At 43.1% G+C, this 25,866-nt stretch overlaps 1 protein-coding gene across 7 annotated transcripts in view; it reads left to right on the top strand.

Annotated features, from left to right (window-relative positions):
• The first annotated feature begins 701 nt into the window (after positions 1-701).
• wdr37 (WD repeat domain 37) overlaps positions 702-25,866 on the top strand; it is a 156,408-nt gene continuing 131,243 nt past the window's right edge. For 4 of the 7 annotated variants that reach the window (XM_070881578.1, XM_070881574.1, XM_070881580.1 and 1 more), the window contains exons 1-3: positions 702-776; positions 4,129-4,296; positions 6,115-6,165. In XM_070881578.1, coding sequence (XP_070737679.1) covers positions 4,159-4,296; positions 6,115-6,165 — 189 coding nt within the window. In that variant the 5' untranslated portion in view covers positions 702-776; positions 4,129-4,158. The remainder of the gene's footprint in view (positions 777-4,128; positions 4,297-6,114; positions 6,166-25,866) is intronic. The other 3 variants (XM_070881576.1, XM_070881581.1, XM_070881579.1) reach the window with 1 other exon arrangement.

Raw genomic sequence — 25,866 nt, 5'->3', positions numbered from 1 at the left:
TGTTGAGGCCAATTTGTTAGATATATTCAAGACGGATTTAGATATGGCCCTTACGGCTAAAGGGATCAAGGGATGTGGAGAGAAAGCGGGAAAAGGGTACTGAGGTGAATGATCAGCCATTATTGAATGGTGGTGCAGGCTCGAAGGACCGAATGGTCTACTTCTGCACCTATTTTCTATGTTTCTATAAATCTGTCTATCTCCCTCTTAAATATATTCAGTGACTTGGCCTCTACAACCTTCTGCGGTAGAGAATTCCACAGGTTCACTACCCTCTGAGTGAAAAATCCACGTTGACTTTGTTTAAGCTTGTCCTTGACTTCATACTGGCCTCGAACATGTAGAACCAATTCCTTATGTGTACTTGTAGGTAGGTGTGCCAGGGACAGTAGGTATGGTTTCAGTGCACAGCCCTTTCATTACATGGACTGCAACGGTTCAAGAAGGCAGCTCACCAGCACCTTCTCAAGGGCAACTTGGTGTGAGCAATAAATGCTGGCCTTGCCAGTTACACCACCAATGAATGCATTAAAAAAACAATCCTCACTAAAACATGCAAACATTTTACAACGTTCAAAAACATGCCAACCAATGTGAAGTGTGTAGCTGCAATGCATTGAGTGAAGTGAAGGCAGCACTGGGCCAGAGCATGCGCAGGAGGCGGCTCCGAATGCACATCCTGCACTTGCGCAGTCGGGCCGTGTTTATCCGCCGACCTTTCACCTTTTGCAGTGACAGAGCCCGGATGAACCTGCAAGATGTCGATTTGAAGGGAGGTGAGAAATGGAGAGAGAAATTGCAGACTTGCCGCTTAATGGAGCGGGTCCCGGCTCTCCGGCCGGTTAATGGAGCGAGTCCCGCTCTCCGGCCGTTTAATGGAGAGAGTCCCGGCCGGTTAATGGAGCGGGTCCCGGCTCTCCGGCCGGTTAATGGAACGTGTCCCGGCCGGTTAATGGAGCGGCTCTCCGGCCGGTTAATGGAGAGGGTCCCGGCTCATTCATGTTCTGACTTGCTGTAGTTTATACCAATATATCTGTGCAGGACATACTTTGCAAGAGCAGTGAGAATATGTTGTTCCTGGCCATTAATATGACAATGATATGCTTTATTTCATCACCTACCTTTCTCTGGATCCTACCTCTTTAAAATCTCATTCTCAGAGACTGTGGTGACAAAAATAAGGAAGTTGAAGGCTGATTAATATTTGTTCTTCAGTTTAAATGTTTAGTTCGAAGTGCTAAAAGTGAAAGTGTATTTGTTTCTTTTAATAAAAGGTAGATCACACCTTGTCTGGGAGTGTCCATATTTACAAGAGCAGACATGTTTTAAATGTAGTGCTGGTTGATTCAAATTGAAACATCTGCAGAATTATGCCACAGAATGAAATATATATGGTATGAATTCTGTTTGTATTTGGGCTATAATAGAGCTTTAATTTTAATTTGTTAAACATATCTTTGTTCATGGGTCCCTAATAGTATGTTGCAGGTTCATTAGCATGCACAGTTGTGAAGATTCACTTCAAAGTTAAAGATGCCAAAATCCGCTTATCTCTCAGTATAACACTATCATTAAATCAATAAGGTTCAAGTCCAAGTATCATGCAAAGCTGTATAGTGCTCTTGTCAGACTTCATCATCCATATTGTGGTTAATTCTGGTCTCCAAAACAGAGAGAGCCCTAGAAATGGTGCAGAGAAAGGCCAAGGTAGATCCTCAGTATTGGAGGACTGAGTTCTGAGGAGAGGCGAGAGAAACATGACCTCCTCAGTCTTTTTAAAGGGATTAAAAAGGATAATTCTGAGCATAGTTTCAATTTAAACACAACAGCAGAACAAGTGAATATAGGTACAAACTGGTAAAAGGCAGCTTTAGGACTGACTTCAGGAAGCACTTTGTCCAAAGTGCGATTAATACCTGGAATGGTCTTCTGGGTAAGATGATGGAGGCGAAACCTCTGGAGTCAGTCAAGATGCAGTTCGATGTTGGGATGTGGGTATCATAGATTTCAGTGGAAGGATGAGAATGGCCTCCCTCATCTGTACTTATCCTAGTCTTTGAGAGACCAGAAATAGTGTTCTTTTGCTTCCAAAAAATAGTGTGCATGTTTTGTACTTTTCAACATATTGTTCCAAGCAGCTCTATTTTAAAATCTTGTTAATAAGGGATTTTAAGGTAATGAGAAGTTCAGGTGCATAGAGCAAAATAATAGTAGTCATGGTAGGAATTTGGGAATGTATATGAATATTGGGTCAGGGTGAAATAATGAATATGTTAACTATCCAGGGGATTTCACATGATTCTTTTTGGTCAAAGCACAACATTTGTATTTCGACTTCACTGTTTTATCTGTGATTACTTGTTATCTTCAAGTGATTAAAAATGCTGTTAAATCCATGATAAATGCAAGTTGTAAATATTCTGCTTTGAAAGCGTGGGCTCAGTAAGCTGTCGTGGTTTGCATGCCATGTAGTGTGTATATTAGGGCTGAAATAGTCTAGGATCTCTTTGCATTGCATTTATAGGGATATTAGAAATCTGGAAATGTTTTGTTTCAGCAGGATTATTAGCAATCTGGGGATTTTGGTGATGCATATTGTGCAAAGCGTTTTATCAGCTCAAATGCTTGTAATAGTTTAAAACTCCCTGCTGGCACGGTTGGAACATATGCATCCTCTGTATGCATTCCAACAGTTAGCACCCAGACAGAGTAAGCTTGCCAGCTGATTCTGCTCCTACCTTCTCGCTGTCTAGTTCTCTCTTTTGTTCTCATTTCAAGTTTCTTTTCAGCTATATTTTGGTGTGTCCTTTGCCTTTTGAGTGTTTACCCCTTCGTAGCTGATTGTTTTTGTCTCATTCTTTGTCCTGTCTTGCTTTTCTCTTCTCCGTCTCTCTGACAGGGATAGCCAAAATATTTCCTTCATTGCTGAGGTATCTGATGCAAGTCGCTTGATTTATTTTTTGTAAATCAATACTTTTTTGACGTATCCTTCATATAGTGCTGTAAAATTTTAAGGTGTATTGCAAAAGCTCTTGAATGTTGAAGTGACGTTCAATAGAAAAATGCATTTTAAAAACAAACTTGAATTTGTTCAAAGTGATGGTAGAAAATGATAGATTCTTCTGATCCCATTGCTGTTCTCTTGGGAATCTCTGATATAAACCTGATAGCATTCTTTTAGGTTTTTTGGCACTAAAGATCAGATGTCAAAGTAAATCAAGAAAGTAGAATCTGAGTGCAAAAATTCTGTTATGGGTATACTCTCTAAGCATTTTTAAATTGTACTCTACCAAAGCAACGGAGGAAAGCTCCTATCATATGACTGTCTCATTTAAGTAACAAAACTGATATTACAGTGCAGCTTTGCATAGAAATGAGCCATCAATGTAAAACATACCTGCAGTATTTTTAACTGGGGAAAATTCAGCTGGGTGCCTGCTTTGACTGCCAAACATTGACCCCACTGGAATGTGTTTCAGTTGATGTTGAGTGGCCAGGACTATCATCATCGTGGGCAGTCCCTCGGAATCGAGGAAGACTTGCTTCGACTCTTAAAATGAGTCCTTAGGTGGCTGGACAGTCCAATACGAGAACCACACTCCCTGTCATAGGTGGGACAGATAGTCGTTGAGGAAAAGGGTGGGTGGGACAGGTTTGCCGCACGCTCTTTCCGCTGCCTGCGCTTGATTTCTGCATGTTCTCGGCGATGAGACTCGAGGTGCTCAGCGCCCTCCTGGATGCACTTCCTCCACTTAGGGCGGTCTTTTGCCAGGGTCTCCCAGGTGTTAGTGGGGATGTTGCACTTTTTCAGGGAGGCTTTGAGGGTGTCCCTTTAATGTTTAACACATTCATCTTATTGCTATTTGTGACAGCTTTTTGTTTGCAAATTGGCTGTTACATTTGGCTACATAACAGTGAGGACACTGCATAAAGTAATTCTGTGGCTTTGGGCTCTCTTGGTAAATGGTGTGATTGAGTGAGGGATGTTTCCAGTGAATTACAAATTACGGCACAGGCACGATGGGCCAAATGGCCTCCTTTTGTGCAGCATCATTCGATGATTCTACGTGTGTGTTTGGTATTTGTCAAATGTTGCATACTAAGTTCTTAAAAAAAAAATCTTTGTAGGAGACCAGGTGAAGAGATCACCAGGAAGTGATGCCTATTGAAAGTGGAAGCAGTGCAGCTGCACGGCAGGTGAAACAGAAGCGTAAATCCCACACTATCTCTATTAGAAGGACAAACAGCTCTGAGCAGGAACGTGTGTCATCACAGCGCGAAATGCTGGAAGGACAGGTATTGTAAACTAATACTGGTTATTGGTAACTTGGAGATTGTGATGGCGTCAGTGCTACTACCTGACCGATTTTAAACGCATTGGCTACTGAATTGATTCTGTGATTAGAAATGAACTTTAAAAAAAACGAAATTAGTTTAGCTCTGAAAGGAAGAATTAGTTTCTGGCCAGACTCGACTCCTGCTTGCACATGCTGGTAATACACAGCAGATCCGTCGCCATCTGAAAATATGAAGAAACAGGTTAAACTTTTGGGTTGAAACCCTTCATCCCAACCTGGAACATTAACTTGTTTTTTTTCTCTTTTTTTCAGAAGCTGCTGTGTATTCCCAGCATTTTCTGTTTTCAATCCGAGACATCATTTTTGTTAGTGATGGATGTTAAATAAAGCAGTGTGCAGAAACTTAATGGAGTGACCTTGCAGCAGATTTTGTGTGCAATGCCTCCACCTGTATTTAAGGTTAAAAAGCTAACCTCTGTGATCTTGCTATCGTGTGCTTTTGCTGTTGAGTGTTAAATGGGTTATGTGCATCCTTCTTAAACTGCTGAAGTATTGAAGAAAAAGCTGAGAGTGCGCGAAATAAATACCGATGTCATGGTGAATACAAACACATATATTTGCAATAAATGAACGGAAGAAATACATTGCACTAAAATGCAAACCACTTACTGTTTCTGCACAGACAAAATATAATTATGCAAGAAACAATATAACTTCATCACATTATGTATAAATTAAATGCATTGTATTAATATTCATTAAATTTGACGTTTAATTTGTGAGCATGCACAAAAATATACCTTCAACGTTAAATATTTGGGAATAGCTTAAGTTATTTTAACTAAGCTTGATAACAATATTTCATAATGTAGAAATGGGTATAATCCATTTAATCAGTTAATAGGTTTCATGTACTGGTGTATAATCCTGTTAAGTATAGATTTAATGTAGGCTTTTTCAGTAAAAGCAGTATTGTTGGTGAAGAAACTTGTAATTGCACAAATTAAGTTAGAGTTGTACACGAATGATTATTCCCTATTTACAAGACTAGAAATGAGGTTATTTGTTTGATGGTTGAACATGGGTGTGCTAGGCATCTTATACATGAGTCATTGTGGTGATTGGTTCTGGAGCTCACTCTGGGAAAGCGCGCACATCTGCTCCTAGCCCGGTCCCAACCTCCTATCAATTCTGAGCTTCCAACAATATTCGCTTCTCCTGTTCCCAATTTTCTGCTCTCATTTCTCTTGCTTCTCATCTTTTACTGCCTGTCTGTGCACAGTGGTGGCAGCATGCAGAACAGTCAGTGTGCATGTAAGTCAAACCTCCTGCTTTTTGGTGACACAGATATCTTTTGCGTAGCTAATAATGTTATTCTTTAAAGGGGTATCCTGTGTGTGGGTCACCTTATATGTTGAATTATTATTAATGATGAGAACGGAGATTGTAAAACTGTACACTTAAATTTACATTAAATAAAAATTAGAGATTGTCATTTTAACTGGAAAAGTACTGGACAATTAATGGGAATAAATTATATCAATCAGAAATGTTATGCATAAAATAGTATTTCTGTTCTCATAACATTAATAATTTTTACAGCTCAATGTGTACATGCTGTATATTATTTGGAAAGTGATAAATACCTGGGAGTGTGTTGAGTCTAATTGAGGAATTTTGATATTTTAAACCAGTTTTATATATTATCACCGCCCATTTTTGGAATTTTAACCTTTCATTCCCTCCAAGCTTTTGTTTACATATATTTTTTTTTTAAATGTAAAAATATTGCCATTCGTTTTCTTGCTATTTGTAGGGAGCGATGATGTCGGCTGTCTGTGAGGAAGTCTGTGTGCAGTCAGTGGAGGTTGGTGTAAATGTACTGAACGTGGCTAGAGAGCTGTGGTGGTGTGCACGTTTTCATTTATTTTAATTCCTTAAAATGAATGGCAGACGCTCGTGAAGATCACAATATACAAACATTCTTTCTTATGTTTAGTAATCCAGCTTTTGATGAGTATATGTATTTTGTTAGTTGCTGATTCTGGAAGTGGGAAGAAGCCAAGAGGACGGGTGGCAGGGTGAAATATTAATCTTGGTTGATTACAGTAATGTATGATAGTTTTGAAGTGTTATTTTCAAAGTTGCTTTTGATCTGATATTGTTCAATGGGCAATATAGTAGATTCACATAGATTTATCCCACATTTATGGGAATATGGACCATTTTGCCTATTGTTCCCATACAATACAAAATGGCCAGGTTACCACTGATCAAAATGTTGACAGGCATTGTTACTAAGCAATAATCCTGTCAAGAAACATTAAGCAATTACACTGCACGGTAATAACAGACTCTCATTTGTACCACAAGTTCTCAGCAATTGCTTGTACATTTCCACTAAATCGGTAACACAAAGGGGCCGCTCTGCTCCTGCTTCTCAATCAGCAGCATCTCAATTTGTTGCTGTCACACTGTTCGTGCAGTGGGTCCTTCATATAAAACCTCCTTAAGCTGCCCTGAAGTTGTTTTTTTTTCTTCGTTTACAATAGTACATTGAATTTGGTAGCACGCTTGCCTCTGAGTCAGAAGGTTGCAAGCTCAAGCTGCACTCCAGGACCTGAGCTGTGTTTAGCGGAGTATTTCGCGAATTCTGCATTGTCAGAGGTGCTGTCCTTTGTATCGCACGTTGAAATGAGGCAGTGCCTGCTTGTTCATACTACCTCTTTGAAGAGCAGGAACAGTGTGCCCTCTAATCTTTTGTCAAAATTCCACGCATGTCCAGTTTTTCTATTCCAAAGCAGCTCACTGGCTGCGTGGGACCTGCTGAATGCACCAGGCAGCTAATGGGGAACATTGAGCAGGAAGTTTTCTTAGTGTTTTGGCCAACATTCTTCTCACAATTAACACCATCCAAAACAGATCATCAGGTTATTCATCTCATTTGTTGGCCATGTGCAAATTGGCTGCCATGTTGACTTGCGTAATAATAGCGATTGCAGTTCAGAAAGTAATTCATTGACTGTGAAGCGCTTTGGGATGTCCTGAGGATCTGATCAGATGCTATATAAGTGCGAGTTCTTTATTTTAAAGGCTGTAACCGGGCGATCTCATTATGATGACTCCGCTCTGTTCCATTTCTATGTGCACTCTTGTACCAAATTACGTTTCCTCTCAAACTCTTAATTTTCCATTAAGACCAAGCTCGTCCAAGACTTGAATACTTCTAGGCAAAGGCCCTTCTAACATCTTGCACTCTGACGCAGGATACAAAAAAAAGCTAGTCTTGCAGGGCATCCATCTCTCATCTCTCTCCATTGAGACTTTTCTCCTTTGTTTTATTAATACCAGTATAGTTATTGTTTTTCTGAACTTCCCTATCTTGTTCCACCTGTTCCTGCACAGTCTTTATCTTCTCTGTGCTGAAATTGAAACTCAGTGCACAGATCTTATTCCTAACTTGTTCTTTGTAAAGACCTGAAAACGGAAAAAGCCCTTATTTCCCTCCAACTTCCTTTCCTCTGCAACCTTCAGTATGCATGACAACCTAGAAAACGCTGATCAACAGCTTCATACAAGCTGACAAGGCCCCAAAAGCCATGGCTATGCCCTTGGTATCATCTGGCTCAACTTACGTTCTAGTTGGCTATAATTATATCATACATTTTGTTCTGTCTATTGTTAGTGTTAGTGTTTTATCAGAAGAATCACTCAACACTCAGAGTCGGTTCCAATGCCAATGCGGCCTTTATTGACGCCAGTGGGGAGGAAGCCTCAGGACTGGATCCAGGCACTTCACTCCGCAGAACAAAGGGTTTCATGGATCTTTATATGTTTTACAACAGTTTACTACAGTTACATACAACAGTTTACTACAGTTACATTAGACCAATAGATAGAGTTAGTCTCTAAACGTAAAGTGGCTCATGTGTTGCTAGGAACGACTCATGTTCCAGGCCCCCCTTTATCTTACTGTCCTTGGGTGCTGTCTTTGGTAGCCTCCTTATCTTAATCCTGTTCGAGTCATATTGTCCTTACTTCCACCAGAACATTTAGTCCTGAGGCCTGGCTGATTAAAGACACCTGCAGAATTTGCTTGTTATTCCTGTGTGTGGGAAACAACAATTATCAGTTTCCAGGAATGCGGTCTAATTCAGCTAACAGAAATCCCTTGAGGCTTCACTGGTAGCAATTTTATGATTCAAGTTACATATAGTTCTAACCTTGTACTACAGGTGCCGTTGCTCTCGGGTGCCTAATGCCTACAACACTATCATTCTTCCCCCCCCCCCCCCCCCCCCCCCCTGCCAACCGCTAAGATATTGACTCGTCTGGGTATAGAAACATGGCCCCAGAAACACTCCAGGATCTCACCCAAATAGCCGTTCTTTGTGTGCAGGCCTTGATGGCTTGGCAGTCTGTTCGACTGCTTAGGCCACCTCAGCCAAGCCTCGGCAACTGTGCAGTTGAGCTAATGTTCAATTAAGATAAGGGATTTAAAAAAAAAAACACCTAACCTTTGTTTGTTTTTTTTCCCCCGCCGTTTCCCTACCTCAAGTATGGGCCACTTTGTATGTCCACACTGCTCCTTGGCTGAGTTCAGCAAACTCAGCATAGACAGGGGATCAAACCTGTAATTTTCCACTACTCATGGCCTTCCCCCACTGACCGCAGTATTTTCAAACGGTTAAAAGTGAGGTGAGAAATATTATAATAAAGGAAAGGATTTTATTGACAGTGGTCGTGTGTTGGGGGACTAGGGAATTTAATACCTACTGTCAATAAGGCAGACAGAGCTAACCCAGGTAATTATAGGCTAGTTAGTTTAACATTTGCGGTAGGGAAAGTTTTGCAATCCTTAATTAAAGAGGAATGACTAAATAGATGAAGAGAAAATAATTAGAAACCGCAAATTCAGATTTCAGAAAGGAAACATAGAAACATAGAAAATAGGAGCAGGCCATTCGGCCCTTCGAGCCTGCACCGCCATTCAATATGATCATGGCTGATCATGCAACCTCAGTACCCTACCTCTGCCTTCTCTCCTTGCCCCCTGATCCCTTTAGCCGTAAGGGCCACATCTAACTCCCTTTTGATTATGTCCAACGAACTGGACTCAACAACTTTCTGTGGCAGAGAATTCCACAGGTTCACAACTCTCTGGGTGAAAAAGTTTCTCCTCATCTCGGTCCTATATGGCTTACCCCTTATCCTTAGACTGTGACCCCTGGTTCTGGACTTCCCCAACATCGGGAACATTCTACCTGCATCTAACCTGGCCAGTCCCGTCAGAATTATTTTATAAGTTTCTATGAGATCCCCTCTCATTCTTCTAAATTCCAGTGAGTATAAGCCTAGCCGATCCAGTCTTTCCTCATATGTCAGTCCTGCCATCCCGGGAATCAGTCTGGTGAACCTTCGCTGCACCCCCTCAATAGCAAGCATGTCCTTCCTCAGATTAGGAGACCAAAACTGCACACAGTACTCAAGGCGTGGTCTCACCAAGGCCCTGTACAACTGCAGTAAGAACTCCCTGTTCCTATACTCAAATCCCCTTGCTATGAAGGCCAGCATGCCATTTGCTTTCTTTACTGCCTGCTGTACCTGCATGCCTGCCTTCAGTGACTGATGTACCATGACACCCAGGTCTCTTTGCACCTCCCCTTTTACTAATCTGTCACCATTCAGATAATAATCTGCTTTCCTGTTTTTGCCACCAAAGTGGATAACCTCACATTTATCCACATTCTACTGCATCTGCCATGCATTTGCCCACTCACCTAACCTGTCCAAGTCCCCCTGCAGCCTCTTAGCATCCTCCTCGCAGTTCGCACTGCCACCCAGCTTGGTATCATCTGCAAACTTCAATTCCATCATCTAAATCATTAATGTATATTGTAAATAGCTAGGGTCCCAGCACTGAACCCTGCGGCACTCCACTAGTTATTGCCTGCCATTCTGAAAAGGACCTGTTTATTCCCACTCTTTGCTTCCTGTCTGCCAATCAGTTCTCTATCCACTTCAGTACAATACCCCCAATACCATGTGCCTTAATTTTGCACACTAATCTCTCGTGTGGGACCTTGTCAAAAGCCTTTTGAAAGTCCAAATACACTACATCCACTGGTTCTCCCTTGTCCACTCTACTAGCTACATCCTTAAAAAATTCCAGAAGATTTGTCAAGCATGGATTTATATCCATGCTAACTTGGACCGATCCTGTCACTGCTTTCCAGATGCGCTGCTATTACATCTTTAATAATTGACTCCAGCATTTTCCTCACCACCGATGCCATCCCCAACCTCCCTACTATTGTTTGGTGGTCTGTACACAACTCCCACTAATGTTTTCTGCCCTTTGGTGTTTCGCAGCTCTACCCATATAGATTCCACATCATCGACCCTAAAGTCCTTCCTTACTATTGCATTAATCTCCTCTTTACCCAGTAACGGTAGCCCACCTCCTTTTCCTTCCTGTCTGTAATTCCTGAATATTGAATACCCCTGGATGTTGAGTTCCAAGCCTTGGTTATTTTGGAGCCATGTCTCCGCAATCCCAATTACATCATATCCGTTAACAGCTATCTGCGCAGTCAATTCATCCACCTTATTACGAATGCTCCTTACATTGAGACTCAGAGCCTTCAGGCTTGTTTTTTTAACACTCTTTGTCCTTTTTTGAATTATATTGTAATGTGGCACTTTTTGATTTTTACCCTTGATTTCTCTGCCCTCCACTCTTTTGCTTCTGCTCCCTTTTTACTTCCCTCTGTCTCCCTGCATAGATACCCATCCTCCTGCCATTTTAGTTTAAACCCTTCCCAACAGCACTAGCAAACACACCGCCTAGGACATTGGTTCCGGTCCTGCCCGGGTGCAGACCGTCTGCTTTGTACTAGTCCCACCTCCCCCAGAATCGGTTCCAATGTCCCAGGAATTTGAATCCCTTCCCGTTGCACCATTCCTCAAGCCACGTATTCATCTGAGCTATCCTGCAATTCCTATTCTGGCACTGGTAGCAATCCTGAGATTACTACCTTTTGAGGTCCTACTTTTTAATTTATCTCCTAGCTCCCTAAATTCAGCTTGTAGGACCTAATCCCGTTTTTTACCAATATCGTCGGTATGTATATGTACCATGACAGCTGGCTGTTCACCCTCCCCCTCGAGAATGCGCTGCACCCGCTCTGAGACATCCTTGACCCTTGCACCAGGGAGGCAACATACCATCCTGGAGTCTCGTTTGCGGCCGCAAAAATGCCTATCTGTTCCCCTTACAATAGAATCCCCGACCACTGTAGCTCTCCCAATCTTTTTCATGCCCTCCTGTGCAGCAGAGCCATCCCTGGTGCCATGGACTTGGCTGCTGCTGCCTTCCCCTGATGAGTCATCTCCCCCAAGGTGGTGTATCTGTTTTGGAGGGAGATGACTGCAGAGGATCCCTGGACTACCTTCCTTCCACTGCTCTGGCTGATGGTCATCCATTCCCTATCTGTCGGTGCAACCTTTCCCTGCGGTGTGATCAACTCACTAAACGTGCTATTCACCACATCCTCAGCAGCGCGGATGCTCCACAGTGAATCCATCCGCAGCTCCAGTGCCGCAATGCGGTCTGTCGGGAGCTGCAGCTGGACACACTTCTTGCATATGTAGTTGACAATGTGGTATAAAAATCTTGACAAAATACCATGCAGGAGACTATTCGATATGAGTAAATGGTATGGAATCAGGGGAAGGGCAGAAAATTGGATTTAAAAACTGGTTGGGCGAAGGAAAGAGAAAGTAGGAGCTCACTTCAGGTTCTCAGTGTTTGGAAGTGGATGGCGGTATTCCACAGGGTTCTGCCCTGAGACCGCAGATGGTCACTATTTGTCAACGATTTGAATTGAAAACTCGAGGGAGTGGTACCAAGATTTGCAGGTGATGCTAAAATTTGCACAGGAAATAATTCTGAAGGAAGCTGCAAGGGGATACCAGATGGAATGTGATCTCCTGGACTAGCTTCGATCGCCTAGATGGGTCGGAGAGGAATTTCCCAGATTTTTCCCCCCCAAAATCACCATGGTTTTTTAACTTTTTTTTGCCTCTCCCAGGAGATCACATGGTTTCAGGTGGGATGGAGTGTATATGTTGTGATACACAAAGTATTTGCAATTGTATGGGACAGATGGTTTTTACCTGTCTCATTTTTTGTATGTTTGTATGTAAAAGTGGCAAATGCAATCTGTTGTAAATGACATGGTGCATTTTGGTCCAAAAAATAAAAGTAATAATTATACTTTGGGAAAAGCTTTGAAGGGTAATTGATAGAAGATGAAAAGTAAAAGATTTAGGACTGAAAACAGGAGAAACTTTTTTACACAGAATGTTAGGAGGCTGTGGAATACACTGCATGAAGTAGTGATTGAAGCAGAGATTGTATCAACATTTCAGAAGAGGTTAGATATGTGATTGAAGGTATGTGGTTGGGTGTGGGACCTGATTAACTGGGACCTGATTAATTAGTTAACTGATTAACGAATTTTTATAATTATATAGTAGCTGCATGCTGTGTACGTGCTCACTAACAATGGAAAAGGTTGCAGCGTGGTCGGGGCCAAAGCACAGTCACCGACCGGGTTAAGCGCTGTTCCGACCAGATAACAGGAACATGCCGCGAGACAGTGAACAGTAGGAAGAAGGGGCAGTATGTGGTAATCACATCATGACCAAGGCGGTTGTTATCTGAAATGGACGGCTGGGTCATAACCAGTGGCCAGTCCGGAGTTGACAACTGACCCCAGTAACAGCAGGGGGTCCAATCAGGGAATAGCCCGTGTAGAGAAGGATGGGACACCCCCCGTTCACGACGATAACTGAAGCTGTAAAACGCGGTAGCGTGCGTATTCTTAGTAACTGCAAGATGTAACTGAGCTAATAAAGTTTGCCTGGATACTACCACCGGACTCGAGCCTTGTCAACTGCTAAGAATAAGAGACCCTACATTGGGTCAAAAACCTGTCTCCATGTTATTTCTATGTAATTATCTCTCATTTCTACCCCCCCCCCGATACCACAAATATCTCCTCCTCCTCTCTTCCCCCTCTTTTGAACAAGAGAACACGTGAAGGGGTGGGTAAATTCAAAACTAATTACGCACATTGTTTCAGTGAGCAAATGGTAAATTTATGGAACAAGCTCCCTAGGGAAATGGTGGAAGCAAATAGTGTTGATTCATTCAAATGGAAATAAGATTTGTCAGAAAAATATTTTGGGATGCAGGATATGATTAATTGGAGACATGACATATGGTAAGTGTAGCATGTTTCGGACGAATAGATGGTTTTGGATCTATCGTTCTCAAAGCTTTCCACTACTGTGGTTTCCTCACCTTGTATCTGGGTCTGTTATAGACTAATTGACAGAGATTGATTGCAATGATTAGTCAACAACTCCATTATCATTGTATCATGCGACGACCAGGATCATAGTCTAGCAATTCCTATGTTCCTATGCCTCTCCACAATTTCTTTATTTCTCTCTTTCTCCCTTCCCCCTCCTCTCTCACCTCTCCCTGTTTGAATAAGTTGTGGGGGTGCTCCTCCACTGATCAGGAAGGATTTTCAGGATTTGCTGCATGTGTGCACGATTTTTCAATACGAAGGGAATGAGGAGCATTGTCTTTCAGCAGAAATCAAGGAGGAAATGGAGAAATCAGAGGTGCATCCTGGATGATTGGTACATCAGTCACTCGTTGAAAACTGTTTCCAGTAATAACTAGAACTGCCATCCACACGTGAATTGCAGATGAATAAAATATCATGCTGTACAGTTCCATGTACTATATCATGTCACTACGTTACACCATCTGGTGCTGGGCCGTCAGATGTTATGGCTGGAACTATATCTGCCTGCTAGCTGTAGTTCATCAATCCTTTGCTGACAAAAGCTGGATGGGATGCATTTTCTTGAGAGGAAGCTACCCCATCTGCCCTTCTGCCATGCCAATACAAATTTCTAAAGCCGATTCCTCCGCTTGTCCACGGTGACGTTGAGAGATTCCTGTAAGATGAAGTCCAAGGCCCTTGATATTTGCACTCGCAGCACTCGAGAGGAACTGTCTGGGCTTGCTCCCTCTGTCCTCAGGAGCTCCCTGCTAAGGAATTTCCAGGAAATTGCCATGCATCCCAGGACATGTCGCAGGTGCATCCCTTCACTTTCAAATACCATTCAGAAGGATCGTCATACTCTTAGAAATAAGTTTTTTTTGGTCATTGATCAACTTCTTTAGGTTCTCCAATATTTCCTTGCCTATCACCTCCAGCTACTCTTCACTTGTTATGGCCACTTCATCCAGTATTACCTCTTTATAGATTCCCAGAGCCATCCCTTCAGACTGGGTAAGTTCCTTCGTACAACCATCAGTGTGTTCACAGTTGCGTGCAGCTTTCACCTGGAAGCACATAGAAAAACATCTAAATATTAGAAATTGGCAGCATACTCAGAAAACTAAGCATGTAGACTACATCCTCCATTGTATGTGTGCATTGCAGTGCAGCATGCATGCAAGTGCTGGTGGCAAGCACACCTTGCAGCATTTGGGTATCAGTTATTTGTGTGACCCACTAAATACGGCATGCACTTTTTTGAAAGAACTTGATTTAGTTAGTGTCTTTGATGTCTCCAGAATGTCCCAAGCACTTCATATCTAATGAAATACTCTTGAAGTGTAGTCACTTATGTAATGTAGGGAAATGTGACAACCAATTTCACACAGCAAGGTCCCACAAGCAGCAGTGAGTTAAATGACCAGATAGTCTGTTTTTAGTGATTCTGGTGAAAGAGTGCAGAAAAGGAGAATGGTTGTCTCCAATGGTTTAAATGGTTACCTCCCTATAGTCATAGTCATTACGGCACAGAAGGCGGCCATTCGGCCCATCGAGTCCATGCCTGCTCTCTGTAGAGCAATCCAGTCAGTCCCATTCCCCTGCTCTATCCCCGTAGCCCCGCAAGTTTATTTCCCTCAAGTGCCTATCCAATTTCCTTTTGAAATCATTGATCATCTTCGCTTGCACCACCCTCGTAGGCAGCGAGTTCCAGGTCATTCCCACTTGCTGCATAAAAAAACATTCTTTCTCACATCCCCCCCCTGTATCTTTTGCCCAAAACCTTAAATCTGTGTCCCCTAGTCCTTGTACCATCAGCTAATGGGAACAGCTTTTCTTTGTCTACTTTATCCAAACCTGTCATAATCTTGTTGTACTCTATAAAATCTCCCCTCAACCTCCTTTGCTCCAAGGAGAATAAACCCAGCTTCTCCAAACTAACCTTGTAGCTAAAATCCCTCATCCCTGGAACCATTCTGGTGAACCTCCTCTGCACCCTCTCAACGACCTTCACATCCTTCCGAAAGTGTGGTGACTAGAACTGGTCGCAATACTCCAATAGTGATCTAACCAGAGCTTTATAAAGGTTCAGCAAAACTTCTTTTGTACTTAATACTTCTATTTATGAAGCCTATGATCCCATATGCTTTGCTAACTACTATTTCAATATGTCCTACCACCTTCAAAGATCTATGCACATGAACCCCCAGGTGCCCTTGTCCCTGCGCACTCTTTAGAACTGTGCCATTATGTCTATATTGTCTCTCCCTATCCCTTCTGCCAAAATGCATCCATCATCGTAGGCAGTCCCTCGAAACAAGGATGACTTGCTTCCACGCCGATAGCGGATGAGTTCACAGGTGTTTCAATGATATTCCGGATCCCGAACTACATCCTGAAGGGTGGAAGACGCCTGTGCGTGGATTTCTTTTAACGTGTGATGGCCGTTGCATCCCAGCCACCACATGGGCCTTACAGAGCTAGGTCTTGGTCCACTGGCAAGGATTAACCAGGACAACTGGAGCCCAGCTCTCAAAATGCATCACCACACAGTTCTCTAAATTAAATTCCATCTGTCACTTGTATGCCCTACTAAATTCTGCCAGCCTATCTATGTCCTATTGCAGTTGATTGGCATCATCCTCATTGTTTGCCACACCTCCAAATTTGGTAATAGCTGCTGCACTTTACAAGTTGGGTTTATGTTGTGAATTCTGGCCCCTTTCCTCTCAAGTCCTTGAACGTGTTGTCATCTCCAAACCCATGCCCATCTTTGCCGCAACTCCATGGTTGAAGCTCTCCAATCAAGTTTCCACCTCTGCCTCAGCATTGAAACCTCACTAATTTCTCTCTCATTTTTAAGCAGTTAAAAAAACTTGCAAGTTCCAAAAGACATTACTGAAACCTCACTAATGAAAGTTAAAAGTGACAGCCTCTGACTGTGGAACACTATCCCTCGTCATCCTTCCCGACCTCTCTGCAGCCTTTGACATGGCTGACCACCAATGTTCCCTTTAAGCTGCGTGGCCGTGCAGCTCTCAGGATCTTCTGTGCAGCTGGCTTGCCGGCTTTTCAATGTGATAAACCGCGCATGCGTGGTATTTTGAATGGGCCACACAGCCTTAAAGATGCCGCGCACCCCCCAAAAAATAAGAGGGAACATGTTGACCATACCATCTTGCTGCAATCGTAGCCATAGCATTTCTTGCAATAACTTCTCTTCCCGCCTGTGCACTGTTACCTCGAGTGCTCCATGGATCTATCCTTGGCCATCTCCTATTCCTGCCCCTCAGCGACATTATCTGAAGACACAGCATCGGGCTCCACATGTATGCTGATGAAATGCAGCTCTACCTCTCCACCACCTCTCTCGACCCCTCCACTGTCTGTGTTGTCAACCTGCTTGTCCATCACCCAGTCCTGAATGAGTCGCAATTTCCTCCAGTTAAACATTGGGAAGACTGAAGCCATTGTCTTCGGCCCCCACCCCCACATAATCCGTTCCTTCACCACCGATTCCATCCTGCTCCCCCCGCCATTGTCTCGGCTAAACCAGGCTGGTCGCAAGCTTGGCGTTCTATGTGATCCCGAGCTGAGTTTTTGACCCCATATGCTCTCAATCAGAAATACCACCTACTTTCACTTCCCTTACTGCTTGTCTCTGCCCCCCGCCTCATCCCATTTGCTGCTTAAGTCACCTCCAGACTCAATTCCAATGTTCTCCTGGTAGCCTCTCACCCTCCATATATTGAGCTCACCCAAAACTCTTAACTCGTATCCTAACCTACACCAAATCCCATTCATCCATCAGCCCTATGATCACTGACCTCCATTTAATCCCAGTCCCCAAATACCTACAATTTAAAATGCTCATCCTTGTCTCCAAATCCCTTCATGGCCCTTTGTGTTCTCATCTAACCCTACAATCTTCCGATAACTCTGTGATCCTCTAACTCGGGCCTTGTGCATCTCCCACTCCCTTTCCCCACAGTTAGTGACCGTGCCTTCAGGTGTCTAGGCCCTAAGTTTTGGAGATCCTCCCTAAACCTCTCTGCCTCTCCACTTCCCTCTCCTCTCCCACTTGTTCGACCAAGCATTTAGTCACTCCTCCTAATAGCTCCTTTATTTGGCTCGGTGATCATTTTTGTCTGATTACTCTTATTGTATTCCTAACACAGATGAGACTGCACACGTGGAGTTAAAGTAACAATGACCTCAGTCTTTATTAAGAGTGAGGAACAGGCCTTAGGGGGACCGACTTATATACAGTGCTCCCAAGGGATGCTGGGATCCCTTGGGACTTCAGGGGATGCGCTCCCTGGTGGCAGAACATGGGAGTGCATGTTTTACAGATACACAACAACTCTCCTGTGAAGCAACTTGTGACATTTTCTATGTATACATATTTCATATACATGCAAGTTATTTTTAATGAATTACTTAGACTGATATTTTCTGAGATTTGATCTTAATTTACAACCTACTTCATGTTTAAGTGGGTGAAATATTGTGACTGTTTGTATCTGTTATAGTTATGAAATACCTGTTGTAAAAAGTCTTTCAAATATCATTCAAAAAGATGCATTTCTACCCTAGTAGGACCAATTTAATTGGGAGGTTTTAGTTAATTTTTAAATACCTAAATTCTGTTGTCTGCTGAGGCTGCTTTGGGGTAAAATACCAACCTGTGCAACGGCAGTGAGTGGTGTGCTCCTGTTTCTTGCCTGCTGAATACTGTCATTATTACTGGTTACTAAGGCGACTTTTACCTTCAATCACATGATTCAGCAGCTTAGAAAGAAAAGAGAGTGTAGTGTTTGCTAATTGCTGTTTTCAATGTGTTTACATACACCATTGACAGGATAGAGAATAGCTAAGTTCAGTTTGACGTAGACATTTGTTCATTGACAGCTATCCCTTTGTGTCTACAATCCTCGCTTCTAGCTCACTGAATAGGGAAAATTCTTTACTGTAAATTGAATCCCAGAGTTTTAATGCAAAGCTAGTTAATTATTGGGGTTTCCTTACTGAATAATTTTAAGGACTGTACCTGCTGTTATATTTGTCTTATTCTAGTTAAATGTTTTTATCTGTGACGTGGGATAAATATGGAGGTAAAGACAGAATCTGTTTTTTGAGGCGAAGGGGGTTTAGTGTTGTGCATGTTTTTATTTTAAATTTAAATTGGTTTTGGAATATTTACACTTTATATCGAGCACAGCTTTGTTAACCAACAGGTCCGGAAAAATGCTCAGTTTTGTCGCTATAATTGAATGTTGTTTTCAGCTAGTAACTAAAACATGATCTAGCATATTGCTCAACTTCATAAAGCAAAGTTTGAGACCAGCTTTTATTTTTCCTTTGTGAATTTTTGATATGGGTGTTTGCTCATGGTACAAATACCTATTCATGTGTGAATTTGTAAAGATGTTAAATATTTGCTATGTATATAATCCTTTTAATATGATGATCTTGAGAAGTACTGCAGAGCAGTCAACTAATAATGTCGAACTGAAATGTGTTTGTGTCTTGAACTCCCCATCAAATTCTTCTGCGATGGTGGTGGTGGGGAGACGGTAATTGTAATAGTGTCAGATCTGCTTTTCGATATGTGAATACAGACTTCTCACTTCTAAGGTAACTGCTTGTGATATTTTTAATTGCTGATTTTCAGATTGGTTTCCCATGTTATTATAAATTTAGTATACTAATTCTATTCCTCGATTCAGTACCTACTTGCTTCCTCCAATTTGAGGGCCAGAAGCTTGAGTGCACCCGACTCATGACTGCCCTGGTTCTTCACAACTAGATCTGTCTGGACCTACGTAAACCATATTGCTTCTCGTTCTGCATGGCCAAATACTTTCTCCTAATGCAGGATATATCCCAGAGGGTGAATAATCCCGAACCCCTTTTAATGAAAAACTGCTGCTCCGCCTAACTTGTGCTCCAAAAATTCTGCTACCTGCATTCCTATCCTGTGCTTAAATCCCACTCCCTTATCACCCCTGCTCTTGCTAACCTCCATTGGCTCCCTATTTTAAGAACATAGGAGCAGCAGCATTTGGCCCCTCGAGCCTGCTCTGCCATTCAATAAGATCATAGATGATCTGATCTTGGCCTCAACTACACTTGCCTGCCCGCTCCCCATAAACCTTAACTTCCTGATCGTTCAAAAATCTGTTTATCCCCACCTTAAATATATTCAATGAGAGCAGATCCTGTTGGATTTAATCCCCCTTCCCCTGTCCTGCACCGTGACACTTGGCCCTTCTCCTTCCCCTGTCCTGCACCGTGACACTTGGCCCTTCCCCTTCCCCTGTCCTGCACCGTGACACTTGGCCCTTCCCCTTCCCCTGTCCTGCACCGTGACGCTTGGCCCTTCCCCTTCCCCTGTCCTGCACCGTGACCTTCGGCCCTCCCCCCGCCCCCCCCTCCCCCGACCCCTGTCCTGCACTGTGACGCTCAGCCCTTCCCCTTCCCCTGTCCTGCACCTTGACACTCGGCCTTTCCCCCGACCCCTGTCCTGCACCGTGACCCTCGACCCTTCCTCTGATCCCCTGTCCTGCTCTGTGACCCTTGGCCCTTCCCCCTTCCCCTGTCCTGACCGTGACCCTTGGCTCTTCCCCTGACCCTCTGTCCTGCACTGTGCCCCTCGGCCCTTCCCCTGACCCTCTGTCCTGCACTGTGCCCCTCGGCCCTTCCCCGACCCTCTGTCCTGCACTGTGACCCTCGACCCTTCCCCGATCCTGCACTGTGACCCTCGGCCCTTCGCCCTTTCCCCTGACATTTTCAATGTATTAAATTCAGAATCTTTGCCCTTATTTATAAGATCCCTCCAAAGCTTCACTTTTCTTTAAGTTGAATCTATCCATTCTTTCGCACTCCAAACTATGCTTATCTCCACTAGGAATGTTGCTGCCAGCTCACTAGTAGATAACCTACCAGTACTAATTGCAAATTTATAATAATGCATTATATCACACATGGAGTACATCGGCATATTAGAGGGAATAAAAACAAGTTCCATCGATATCAAAGGCTATATATTTTTTTATACTTGCCACGTTCACAGTAGCACCATAACGATTAATGTTTGTATTGTTAAAGCAGCATTACATGTATTACACTATCTCACTGGTAATAATAGACAGATGGACACCAAAATACTAAACAGTGTGATAAACTGGAACTAAGGAATAGTGAAGGGGTTAAAGGGTTCTAAACCTAGTCTCTTGGGGAACTCTATTGTAAATGTTTGGACAGGTTAGTTGCTCATTACTCCAAAATTGTTGCATATTTCATAATATTCACTCTGAAATAATGTCTTGTTTGCAGAGTTGCTGTAGTGTTCCTTAATGGTATGTCTTCTCTTAAAGACCAGAATGAATTGTAATTTTTCAGTATTGTAGGTCTTGCATGTATCTTGATGTGCTATTGGTAGTGCAGTTATACATTGGTCAGGCGTACACAATGTTTTTCCACAAATCGTTGTTTGGAGTTCGGTGTTTAGAATCATACAGCACAGAAGAAGGCCATTTGGCCCATCGTTCTGTGCTAGTTCTTTGAAATAGTTACCCACTCATTTTATTCCCATTCAGTGAATGTTTTAAAACGAGGCTTGCAAAAAGGGCTTGAATATTGAAATCTTGAAGGGAATTAGTAATGTGATTGTAGAGAAATACATCTTTAAGAAAGAACTTGGATTGAAATATTTCATTCCTTGTCCTCAGGATGTCCCAAACCCCTTCACAACCATTGAAATACTTTTTAAATGTATCATTGTTGTTGTTTAGGGAAACTATAACTGGAAGCAAATGTAATGCCTATAATCATAAGCAAACGTCAGTGTGCAAGATCTATAGCACTGGATGAAGAATTATGTTTTATTTTCTTACTGGTCACTATGCCAATTATGAGCCAGAATGGGGCCCATGTAATCATGCACAAATTCCACACATGCACAAGAGAGTAGTGGTACGTCAGAAAATAGATCAGAATTGACAGATTGTCACATCTGAGAGAATTGTGACCACATGAAATACTGATGGTTGGCATGTATGCAGTCTAGCAGCTAAAATTGGAAAATGCTTGGTTAGTATGGCTCATTACCAGAAGGCATTGCATCTAACCACTTAAACTCCATATTTAATAGATTCACCTCAGTTATTCATTAATGCTGATTAACTTCCCTAACTAACAGGAAAAATGTGTTGTTTTGGGATCAGAAGGGTAAAGAATAGCTGCTATTCAGAATAATTTTGTTTGTACTGTTTAGCAAATTCTTCTTTTTGGATTGCAATCTAATTTGATGTGGTTGCTCAATAGAGAGGTCATTCATATCTCTTCAGGGATTAACTTTGTACAGCACAATTGAATAATTTATAGTTTGCTCATTAGTCTACCATTAGGTACCGATCAATAACCATCCACTGATAAGCAAAGGCATACATACAAACATATGACAATGACGGGCAGGAAAAGATGAACTGATCCATTAAGCCTCCATATGGATCATGACTAGATATTTCCAACCCCACCCTCACAGCCATGTAATCTCCTGTGAGAGGCAAAAAAAACTAGAGAAAAACCCAGGACCAGTAAGGGAAAAAAAACTATGGAAAATTTCTCTCTCAACCCCTCAGGCGATCAGAACCAGTCCACGAGATCACGTGGACCAAATGCTATGTTCATCCATTTAACCCTCTATATATGGGGAGGGCCAACAAGGCCAGGGAATACACATTAAATGGTAGGACACTGAGAAGTGTAGAGGAACAAAGTGACATTGGAGTGCATGTCCACAGATCCCTGAAGGTAGATACGGTGGTTAAGAAGGCATACGGGATACTTGCCTTTATTAGTCGAAGCGTGGAATACAAGAGCAGGGAGGTTATGCTTGAACTGTATAAAACACTAGTTAAGTCACAGCTAGAGTACTGCGTGCAGTTCTGGTCATCACATTACAGGAGAGATGTGATTGCACTAAAGAGGGTACAGAAGAGACTTACGAGGATGTTGCCTGGACTACAGAATTTTAGCTATGAGGAGAGATTGGATAGGCTGGGTTTGTTTTCTTTGGAACAGAGGGTGCTAAGGGGAGTCCTTATTGAGGTGTATAAAATTGAGGGGCCTGGATAGAGTGAATAGGAAGGACCTATTTCCCTTAGCAGAGGGGTCAACAATCAGGGGGCATAGATTTAAATTCCCCAGTTGCCATGGTGGGATTTGAACTCCAGATCATTCGCCCAAGCCTCTGGATCATTAGTTCAGTAACATAACCACTATGCTGCCGTACCAATATCAGATCAAGTACTTTTGTCCAACCACAGTTGATTTGATATCAGGAGATAATGCACACTTCTCAGCTTGGCCAAATACATGCTGAACTGACTTCCTGGATTCAGTAACTTGCATTGCAAATGTAACTGGGATTCAGCATTTACTGCGTTCAGTCAGGAGGTTTAGAGGGGACATTTTTTTTCACCCAGCGGGTGGTAGGGGTCTGAAACTCACTGCCTGAAAGGATGGTGGAGGCAGAAACCCCTTCCACATTTAAAAAGTACTTGGATGTCACTTAAAGTGCCGTAACCTACAGGGCTACGACCAAGAGCTGGAAAGTGGGATTAGGCTGGATAGCTCTTTGTTGGCCGGCGTGGACACGATGGGCTGAAATGACGACTTTCCATGCTTTAAATTTCGATGATTCTATGATGATGCGATCTCTGCCCCAGTCAAGAATTGGTCCAGCTCCCTTTTGAAGGCATGCGGAGAGTTAGCACACACCGCACCAGCCGGCAATGCAATCCCGAGGCTCACTACTCCCTGGGGAAAAGAAGATTTGCCTAACATCCAGTCTAATCCTACTTCTGCATTGTATAAATACATGTCCCTTGGTCCTCCCCAATCTGTTAAACTGGAATTATCTATCAATAGGCATTTTTTCCAGCCCGTTCATTATTTTATAAACCTCTATCTAGTCGCCTCTTAAGTCTACGCTGCTCTGTAGTAAATAGACCCAGCTCTGAATGCCTATCTGAGTAACTAAGGTGATGCAGACTCTGTGCGTGCACAAACAATTTGTAGGACCTGATGTAGGATCTTTGGTAGAGGGGCCAAAGGCAGCAGAAAGTGCTGAGCTGTAGACTGAACGCAGTAAATGCTGAATCCCAGTTACATTTGCAATGCATGTTACTGAATCCAGGAAGTCAGTTCAGCATGTATTTGGCCAAGCTGAGAAGTGTGCATTATCTCCTGATATCAAATCAACTGTGGTTGGACAAAAATATTTGATCTGATATTGGTACGGCAGCATAGTGGTTATGTTACTGGACTAATAATCCAGAGGCTTGGGCGAATGATCTGGAGACGGGAGTTCAAATCCCACCATGGCAACTGGGGAATTTAAATTCAGTTAATTAAATAAATCTGGAATAAAAAGCTATTTTAGGTAATGGTGACCATGAAACTACCGGATTGTTGTAAAAACCCCTAAACACTAATGCCATCCTGGTCGGGCCTATAGCTGACTCCAGCCCCACAGCAATGTAGTTGACTCTTAACTGCCCTCTGAATTGGCCGAGCAAGCCACTCAGTTGTACCAAACCGCTACGAAAAACAATAATAAGAATCAAACCGGAAGGACCACCCGACATCGACCTCGGCACCGGCTTCTGACAGGACAAAGGTATACCCAGTCCACTTGACCCTGTAATGTCTTCCTCACTAACATCTGGGGATTTGTACCAAAATTGGGAGAGCTGTCCTACAGACTAGTCGAGCAACAGCCATACTCGCAGAATCATACCTTTCAGCCAATGTCCCAGACTCCTCCATATTCATCCCTGGGTATGTCCTGTCCCACCAGCAGGATAGACCCACCAGAGCTGGCAGCACAGTGATATACAGCTGGGAGGGAGTGGCCCTGGGAGTCCTCAACATTGACTCCGGACCCCATGAAGTCTCATGGCTTCAGATCAAGCATGGGCAAAGAAACCTCCTGCTGATTGCCACCTACTGCCCTCCCTCAGCTGATGAATCAGTATTTCTCCATGTTGAACACCACTTGGAAGAAACACTGAGGGTAGTAAGGGCACAGAATGTACTCTGGGTGGGGAACTTCAATGTGGAGCTCGGTAGTACCACTACTAACCAAGCTGGCCATGTCCTGAAGGACATAGCTGCCAGACTAGGCCTGCGGCAGGTGTTGAGAGAACTAACACGAGGGTAAAACCTACTTGACCTTTTCTCACCAATCGGCCTGTCGCAGATGCATCTGTCCATGACCGCATTGGTAGCGGTACCGCCGTGCAGTCTTTGTGGAAACGAAGTCCCGTCTTCACTCTGAGGACACCCTCCAACATGTTGTGTAGCACTACCACTGTGCTAAATGGGATAGATTCAGAACAGATCTAACAGCTCAAAACTGGGCTTATGTGGAACAGCTGTATTCCACCACAATCTGTAACCTCATGGCCCGGTAGATCACTCACTCTACCATTGCCATCAATCCTGGTTCTGTGAGGAGTGTAGAAGAGCATGCCAGCAGCAACTCCAGGTGTACCTAAAAATGAGGTGCCAACTTGGGGAAGCTCCAACACAGGACTACATGCATACTAAACAGCAGATGCAGCACGCTATAAACAGAGATAAGCGATCCCACAATCAACGGATCAGATCAAAGCTCTGCAGTCTTGCCACAGCTAGTCGTGAATGATGGTGGACAATTAAACAACTAACGGGAGGAGGAGGCTCCATGAACATCCCCATTCTCAACAATTGCAGAGCCCAGCACGTGAGTGGGAAAAGACAAAGCTGAAGCATTTTCAACCATCTTCAGCCAGAAGTGCCAACTGGATGAAACTCCCTACCTAATAGCACTATGGGAATGTCCGCTGTAGTTCAGTGGGTAGCAGTCAGAAGGTTGTGGGTTCCAGTCCCACTACAGGGACTTGAGTACAAAAAAATCTAGGCTGACACTCTGGTGCACTGAGGGAGCACTGCAGTGTCGGAGGTGCTGTCTTTCGGAGGAAATGTTAAACCGAAGCCCCGTCTATGCGCTCAGGTGGCCGTCAAAGATCCCATGGCACTATTTCGAAGAAGAGCAGGGGAATTATCCCTGGTGTCCTGGCCAATATTTATCCCTCAATCAACATAATGATAAAAACATTATCTGGTCATTATCACATTGCTGTTTGTGGGAG

The sequence above is a fragment of the Pristiophorus japonicus genome, chromosome 5 (assembly GCF_044704955.1).
Source record: "Pristiophorus japonicus isolate sPriJap1 chromosome 5, sPriJap1.hap1, whole genome shotgun sequence".
NCBI lineage: Eukaryota > Metazoa > Chordata > Chondrichthyes > Pristiophoridae > Pristiophorus > Pristiophorus japonicus.
The sequence above is the reverse complement of the archived record's forward strand: the minus strand, read 5'-3'. Positions and strand labels throughout refer to the sequence as shown.